This window comes from Hyla sarda, chromosome 3, assembly GCF_029499605.1.
Source record: "Hyla sarda isolate aHylSar1 chromosome 3, aHylSar1.hap1, whole genome shotgun sequence".
NCBI classification, from domain to species: Eukaryota; Metazoa; Chordata; class Amphibia; order Anura; family Hylidae; genus Hyla; species Hyla sarda.
Window position 1 is genome coordinate 180,536,621 of NC_079191.1, and position 9,257 is coordinate 180,545,877.

At 39.2% G+C, this 9,257-nt stretch overlaps 1 protein-coding gene across 1 annotated transcript in view; it reads left to right on the forward strand.

The window, feature by feature from the left end:
• The window catches only part of LOC130361944 (major facilitator superfamily domain-containing protein 8-like), an 81,648-nt gene extending 72,745 nt beyond the window's left edge, over positions 1 to 8,903 (forward strand). Inside the window, exons 11-13 of the mRNA XM_056565668.1 lie at positions 336 to 458; positions 7,118 to 7,248; positions 7,984 to 8,903. Coding sequence (XP_056421643.1) covers positions 336 to 458; positions 7,118 to 7,248; positions 7,984 to 8,049 — 320 coding nt within the window. The 3' untranslated portion in view covers positions 8,050 to 8,903. The remainder of the gene's footprint in view (positions 1 to 335; positions 459 to 7,117; positions 7,249 to 7,983) is intronic.
• Positions 8,904 to 9,257: the final 354 nt, after the last annotated feature.

Here is a 9,257-nt window from a genome sequence, read left to right on the forward strand (position 1 = left end):
AGGAAAAAATGAAAATACAAAAATTAAAAGCCTGCTGTGTTAATCCTTATCTCGGACGCAAACTAGGGGACGCAAACTAGGGGACGCAAACTTGGGGCATATATTCTTTGTAGATGTTGTCCCTGATAAACCAACCGAAAACCCAGTGCTAAGAAGCAATGGTTCTAACTAGTGAGCAGTAGTGCAAAGGATTCATCTTTGCACTACTGCTGTAGACTTGCACTGGTAATAATTTAATGCAGCATTGGTTTAGATTTGTTAACTCTGCTTTTGGAGTTTCTCTCTCATCAATTTTTAATAATTACTCACATCTGTTTTGTTTCTATTTATTTCAGGGAGTTACGGTTTTCTGCTGGCCGAGTTTGTGGTTGGCGTTTTTCTACAAGTACTTGGACTGCCCTTTGTTTCAGTATCACAGGTGTCTTTATTCTCAAAAGTAACGGCTGAAAAAACTCAAGGTAAGTTATTCTTGCACTCTAACAATGAAGAATATACACCTCAGTTTCAGCATACCTCACAGTATGTTGAAGAAGTGCCACTCAGAGCTTCATATAGGAACAGATTCATGGAAAAAAACCAAATACACTATATAACCTGGCAATATCAGTTGGAGAAGGGCCAATTCCTTGTGCGCAGGGACTGTCCTCAAAAATCTAGAAAAAAGAGGAACCTGCAGTCCTATCTACAGTCATCCTGTTATAGAGCAGGAGGAGCTAAATGGTTTTATAGTTTTTTGGAAAAAGGTTCCAGGGTTATTTGTCATTGATTCATGTAAATGTTTGCTCATATGAATACACCAGATTTCAGGAAGCACATATCCAAGCAAAGCTGGGTGAGTTATGGGAAATACAGTCCTATTTTCGGGCCTGGAGCTTTATGGAATAAGTGACAGAACTGGCAGTGGGGACTCTATTCTGCTTTCTGCCGGTTCAGTGTTGCGCAGTAGCCCAGATCAGCACAGGTGCTGAGATAGCTGGTCATTTGGTGTTAAAATTAACTCAAAGTTAATCTTCTAGAAAGGCAAAGATGAACGTTAATTTTATAATGTTTTGAGGCGGCAGCCTCAGAAGTGGACTTTTTGACAATTGCCAATTGTGTGAGGTAACATATTTTAAAGTTTGTTATGTCGAGTGGCTGGTAGTAAGCCATTGGTATAGTGTGGGCTCGTTAAAAGTGCTAAGTTAGTGCTGGACATGCAGGTTTTGTGAATATGGCTGTATTTTGTCTTTGAACAATAAACTGCGAGAGAAGCCTTGCATTTGAACTGTGTCACTATCTCAGACTTCTGTTTTGCTGCCATTTGCCCATCTCTACTGAGCTAACCTCCCACAGTTGCCATGTGGGTGGTCCTACTCAGTGATTGACAGCTATCTGTGTAGACATGTGAATATAGAGTGAGCTGTCAATCATTGGTTAGCACTGCCCACATATTTATCTCAGAATGAGCAGAGGTTTACATGAATAAATGAGTTATCCTGGACCTTTTCCACACAAAACGAAATATCAATTGTCTCAGCTCTTCCTGATGCCTGCAGATTGAACTGCATTTTAATGTGACAGGTTCCCTTTGATGCGGGCACCAGGACTTTAATGTGTTAAATAAAGCTTTCCTTTCTTTTATAAGTTCAACTTCTTAGTTGTTTTTTTTGTGGTGTATGTGCAGGTAATGAATGTTCATGTACACAATACGCATACAGTAGGTAGAATAATGCAAGCAAGTCTTCCCATAGAACAGCAGTGGAGTTTATTTACTAATGTTTTTCCAATGTTTTTTGTGGGGTTTTGCGGCTGAAATTAGGCTAAAATTGGCACCCAAAAAAAAAAAACCCCGACCATCACTCAATTTTTCCCTTAAAAAAAAGAAATAAAGGGGTGTGACCACCCTAGGAAAGGAGAAATGTGTCACTGAAATAAAGGGGCTGTCCCCAACATATTTATTAAGGTTTTCACCTAAAATGTGGTGGATTTGAGCTCTGGAAAACCAGACAGTTTAGAACTGTTGTAACATAAGCAAAATGTAGGTAAAAGCAAAGCATAGGGAAACCTATTTTAATCCCCTGTGTGGGACATCGCTGTGGCCAGCAGTTAACTGATATGCAGTGTTAGGTGTAGGGCACTAAAAGCCGGAAGACGGGATGGGTGATATTGGCTGCATTAGGGGAGCGGCGGAAGGTAAGTTAATGGTTATTATTTTTATCCTGACAGCCTGGGCGAAAAAAAAAAAAAGTAAAAATTACTGGAGTAACTTTTATGCATGAGTAATTGTAAGTAATCTTTGCACTTTATGGACTTCATTGTCACGAGTGAGATTAGTGTTTGATATTTAAACAGAACAAACTAAACCCATATTAGGAAAATATCCGTGTGGTATCTAAATGGTAATGTGGATGAGCCAAGGAAAATATTAACATTTTATGGTGGAATGACTGTAAATCATTAAGAAATACATTATGTGAATGGTATAAATGTGATGTCATACTAAAGCAGTGTGTAGATATCAGTGGTGATGGAATAGCATTTGGGACTTTGAAACGTAATGTTCTGATAAGGCTCGCATGTCCCTTCTTAGATTCATTACCTCTTCTTATCAAGGTTTTGTTTGTTCATCTATGGATTTGTTAGCCAAATAAAAAAGGTATTAAAAGATACTGCTAATTTTTTTGATTTTGCATATATATATATATATATATATATATATATATATATATATATATATATGTATAAGTATGTGTGTGTGTGTATATATATATATATATAGATAGATAGATAGATAGAGATAGAGAGAGATATATATAGAGAGATATAGAGAGACATATATAGATAGATATATATAGAGAGACATATATAGATAGATATAGAGAGATATATATAGATAGATATAGATGTAGTAATTCAAGAACAATGCAGCACTTCTTCACCATTAAATGTCCGGCGCCAGCGCCTCAACTCGATCAAAGTCCACATAATAGAAGAACAATGGCACAGCACTCCAGAATGTAAAAAAACGTGAAACGTATTCCTTCATGTCAAAACAAGCGACATTTCAGCTCCTCAATGGAGCTTTCTTTCAAGCATCTTGAAAAAAGCTCTATTGAGGAGCTGAAACGTCGCTTGTTTTGACATGAAGGAATACATTTTACATTTTTTGCATTCTGGAGTGCTGTGCCATTGTTTTTTTCTCTCTCTCTCTCTCTCATCTATAGATAGATAGATATTATAGCAGTAAAAATAAAGGGGAGCACCGTGCAAAGGATTCCAGATCCATCTGGGTGCTCAGCTTCAGGAATAGACTGGTTCCCAAGTAATATCTAATGAAAGTAGAAGCGTCACTCCAAAATATTCAATATATCGTGGGTTTATTCACACATCTGTGCAGAAAAGCACAGATGTGTGAAAAACCCACGATTTATTGAATATTTGAGTGCCGCTTCTACTTTCATTATGTATGTGTGTATATATTTATATGTGCGTAATTCTTTTTTTTTTTTTTGTATTTGTGTGTAGCCCTAGACTAGAATACACTTGTCTGTCTTATTTAGGCATGGATTCCACAACCTCTGAAGGGGTCCTGAGGTATCTGGCACCAAGATTTAAGCAGCAGATTTTTTTCGTCCTGAATATTGCTGGTAAAAGACTTCATAGATTGGTCTTGTTAGGCTGTGTTCACACAACGGAATGTGGGACATTCCGCAAACTGCGGGCACTGGCAATAGGACTGCACAGGAATGCATTCCGTGCAGAAAGAATGAACGTGTTTCAACAGAATTTCCATTCCGGAAACATCTTGCACGGAAATTCCGCCATGTGCACAGTGCAGCAGCATCCTGTTGAATTCAATGGGAATAAGCGGAATCTCTGTGCCGAATTCCAATGTGGAATGAAGCACTGAAATTCCAACATGTGAACATGGCCTTGGTGTAAAAGTTTCCCTCAACATTCTGCATCCAATGCCCTATATTTGCAAAGTGAAAACTGAGTTTTAGAAATGTTTGCAAATTTATTATAGGAACCAGAACAATTTTTTCATAGACATAAGTATTCAGACAGTTTTGCTATGATACTTTTAACTCTGGGCCTCTTTTCTTTTGATCAATTTTGAGATGTTTCCACACCCTGTTAGTCACCTGTGGTAAATTTAGTTGCTTGAAACGACACAGCCCTGTATAGGCCTCATCAGTGGCGTGGGTTGGTGTAACCTGGGGCGGTAGAAAATGGTGTCATTCCATAACCCCCCTTCCCCCCCAAAAGTAATTTTTTGCCTGTTGCGACGGTTGCCAGCAGTGTAGCACGTTGCAGAGAATTATTTCCAGTATAATAGTCAAATATACAAATTTCCAAGTAAGAAAAAAGCACTAAAGAAGTTTTTACGTGTAAGAATACAGCTTCCAGTATGACCTAAGCAATGGTATGGTTATGCGGGGAATTGTTGTTTTAGCCATCATAACTGCAGAACTGAGTACAGCTCAGTACAGAACTGAGTACAGAGTACATTCTGATCCTCTCTTTGAAAAGGATAATTAATATAATGTTGCCACACACTGTACCCTCTGAATATAATACTGCCACACACTGTACTGTCTGAATATAATACTGACACACACTCTTAATACTGACGCACACTGTACATGCTAAATATAATACTGCCACACACTGTACTCTCTGAATATAATACCACACACTGTGCCCTCTGAATATAATACTACCACTCACTGTATCCTCTGTATTTAATACAACCACACACTGCGCTTTCTTAATATAATACTACCACTCACACACTGTTTCCTCTGTAATTCTACCTCACACTGTTTCCTCTGTATATACTACCATACACTTTGCTCTCTGAATATAATACCACCACACACTGTGCTCTATGAATATAACCTTGCAATATAGTGCACAACATATTGCCCAAAAACGGTACCACCCCAGAAATTCCTTATAATATACAGCATACCTCTGACAGTGATGTCACGGTACAGGGATAACACACACAGTGGTATCATGTTACAGGGATAATGTACACGGTGATGTCACAGTACAGGGATAGTACACACAGTGATGTCACAGTACAGGGCTAATACACACAGTGATGTCACAGTACAGGGATAGTACACACTAATGTCACAGTACAGGGATAGTACACACTAATGTCACAGTACAGGGATAGTACACACTAATGTCACAGTACAGAGATAATACACACGGTGATTTCACAGTACAGAGATAATGTACAAGGTGATGTCACAGTACAAGGATAATGCACAGTGATGTCACAGTACAGAGTTACAAATTACAGTAAAGGGGGGGGGGTATTGAGGAATGGCAGGGGTCAGGGCACAGTATTTATACTTCTACCTGTTTAACCTGCCAGCCTGGCTGAGATCGCTCAGTGTATGGCAGTGTTTCTCAAGCAGGGTGCCTACATCCTTTGACTGTCTATGCATGCTGGTAGTTGTAGTTTTTTGGAAAAGCTGGATACACACTACTTGGGAAACACAGCTGTATGGAGGCATTGAAGGGCGAATGGGGTGACACCATTGCGGGATTACCTCCCGCTTGGTGGTGTAACCCCCATTTGCGGGTGTCACCCGTTGCGGTCCACACCCCCCTGGCAACCCCACTGGGCCTCATAGTTGACAATGCCTGTCTGAGCAAAAACGAATGAGAGGAGAGTGCAGAACTACCTATAGAGCTCAGAGACAGGATTGCGTAGAAGCACAGATCTGGGAAAGTCCTTTAATGACCTTGTGCAAATGTCCGTGAGTGGCCTTGTGTTGAATATCTCTGGAGAGACCTGATAATGGCTGTCCTCCAAGTGTCCCCATTGAACTTGACAGAGCTTAAGAGCATTTGCACAGAAGAATGGAAGAAAATCCCCAAATCCAGTTATGCAAACCTTGTGTAATCATACCCAAGAAGACCTGAGGCTGTAATGTAAAAAATCTTTTATTTGTAAAGTGTGTAAGTTTTTAAAATATTAATAAAGCGGATTTTAATAAATATTTTCAGGTTTGGTTCACACACAGTACTTTCGTCATTACTTTAGTTAGTATTTTGGTCAGTAAAACCAGCAGGGGAAGTGATACAAAGAAAAACTGTAATGGAAAGATTTGCACTTTTTTGTGTTTTGAACTAGGGATTTTCTGATACCATTTTTAAAGACAGAGTGCAAGTTCTGACATTTTTTTAAATGTTAATGATACTCGCCTATACCAATTACCGATACTTTTTTTTTAAATGTTACGTCACATGTTTGTGTTTTTTGTGATTTTATTTTTTATGGGGAAAAAGGGGGTGTTTTCAGTTTTTGTTAGGGTAAGAGCTTTTTTTTAGTATATATTAAGAAAAACAAAACCTAATAAATGTAAAAGTAAATCCCCCCCCCCCCCAGCTAGCTCTCCCCTATATGAAAACCCTCATGTAAGCTATGTAGGCAGCCCCCCCCCCCTCCCTATTAGCTTGGTAGTTAGTCTCAATTATAGCTTGTTGGTAGTAGATAGCCTTCCATATTAGCTAAGCAGGACCGTAGTAGATAGTTCCCTCCCCTCCCGCACAGTGTTTTCTGTTTTCCTGTTCGCTCCAGCGTCTGATGATGTCACTTCTGTACTGAGACACAGAGGAAGAGCTCGGCCTCGTGTTTGTGGAGCTGGCTTTGATTTTTCAGTCACTGACTGGGGCCTTCCGGTATGGATAGAACCTAGCTCCCCAGCCCCAACATTGTGTGTCATTTCTGTGACTTGTATATGTGCTGTGATGTAAAGAAGCGGGATGAACATCTTTTTGTGATCCCATTATTTTCTGGAGGTTTTGTAGTCCAAAATGGGGGGGGAGGGGGAGATATTAGCACATAGATTTATCAAAACCTGTGCAGCAGAAAAGTTGACCAGTTGCCCATAGCAACAATCAGATCTCTTCTTTTTACTTTTCAGTGGCCTTTTCAAAAATGAAAGATGCAATCTGGTTACTATTGGCAACTGGTCAACTTTTCTTCTGCACAGTTTTTGATGAATCACCCCAATAGTTTTCACTTCAGAACAGTCCTGCAATGTTTGTACCTATAGATAATCGACAATTGAGCTAATAAAAACTTTAATTTTTTTATGTCATAATTTTATAGGGTTCAATCATGGGCTACGGCGATCAGTCGGTGGGTTGGCTACAATCCTTGGACCATTGTGGGCAGCAGGTTTAACACAAAATCTGTATATTATGCTCGGAACTATGATGGGTCTGCTTCTTCTGATCAGTGTAAGAAACAGAAGTATTGTCTGTTATATTGTTGCAGTGAACAAGCCTAGTGTCATGTTTTTCTTTTCTCTTTATTATAATTAACAATTTTATAGTATTATTATTTTTTTATTATATATATAATTGTTTGCATACAGACCTTTCCCTAACCATGCAGTATGTAAAATATCAGATAAGTCCTCTCTGGTCTGTTACACAACGGTATTTCAAACTAAATACTTTGATTCCATGTCAGATGTAGGTGAACTAATGTCAGGTCAGGGTCACACACAGCACATATGCAGCATATTTGATGCTGCAAGAAATCTGCCGGACAGTGTGTCTGCTAGCATCACATACACAGAGAATTTCCCAAAGGGCTTTCCTGGTTACAGCCCTGTGTGTGCAGTGAGGTTTGGAGGCGGGCCGCGCATCAGTTATGTCAGTGAACCTCACTGCACACACAGGTCTGCAGGAAAGCCCTGCATGTCTGCTCCTAGCGCATAGGCAGCTTATTTCTTGCTGCCAGACAGATTTCTCACAGCTTGAAAAACACTGCGTATGCGCAGCGTGTGACCCTACCCTTAAAATCCTGGTAATGCAGCACTTTGAAACACTAAATGCATCAAAGCTGCAATATAATGTGACATTTTACTATACCTGAATCAGAATACAGAGCAGAGAGAACCATTTAGAAAATGGCTATGATGAAACAAATAAAGCTATAAAGCTCGTGTTTTGTGTTTTTTTTGGCAGGTAATGGTCATGCTATCATACAAGTACCTGGTAGATCCTGCTGCATCAGAAGCCGAATCATCTTGAAGTGTGAACTGTTCCTTATTCTGGTTAACATTGCTCTCAGTGTAACTTTAGGCGCGGGCTTGTGACATCAGCTGTAGTTCATGTTAAAATAGCAAACAACGTCTGTGGTTTTTTTTTCTACGGAAAAATGACCTGGTACGTGGTGTAGTTATTTGTGACGGATGCATTGTCATAGTGAAACATTAAGGCTGTGTTAGTCCTATAATTTTACCTTGAGTGCAGCTCAACGCCATGGAGCCCTAGTGTTACACTTAAAGGAAAGAACATATATAAACAGCTAGGAAGCAAGCTCTGTAATGATTGAAACCTTTGGGCACATTCCTGTTAACTCCTATTCATATTGGAATGAATAATTTTTGTTAATCTGCTGTGATCTTAACATAAATTCCATAGAAAAGCACAAGATGTGTAAATCTTAAATTTCTTTACTTCTGTAAACACATGTATTGCTACTCATACTTGCAGTTATCTTAAACTGATGAGTAATATTGCACTATTATGGTATTTCCACTAACTTGTTTCGGCCCATATAGTGGAATAAAATGGCAGCAGACCTGTCCATCTAATGCTCCTTTCAAACAGGCGTGGACATGGGACACTCAAAATAGCTACTAATTCACATTTGTCATATGTCTATGTGTTGGCATAATTTTTAAGTGGTTCTTCCACTAAAATCCTTTTGTACCTAGTCAAAGAACAGTTTACATTTTTTTTGTTTTATTAGCTATTTTGACACTACATCTTCCAATCATAGTGACTGCTGATGATGGAGGGTGTGATTAGTACAGATTACAGCACCATGTCATTAGATGAATTTTTCCCAACCAGGGTGCCTCCAGCTGCTGCAAAACTACAACTCCCAGCATGCCTGGACAGCCTTCGGCTGTCCAGGCATGCTGAGAGTTGTAGTTTTGCAACAGCTGGAGGCACCCTGGTTGGGAAACACTGCATTATATTCTGTGGCCACCGCCCACTGTGCCGTACACATATGGCAAATTTCAGGAATAAGTTAAAAACTGAATATATTATATTTGTATTAAGTTTAGTTGACTAATTTATTGACTAATAAAATGATTAATGTGGGAAATATTTGTTTTTTCTTTTAATCTTAATTTCTGCATTTACGGTACATCCAAACCAATCCAGGTGTGCATGATTATTTAATAGAGAGAGAGACATGAAGCCTTAGGGAAACAAATGAGTGTGCA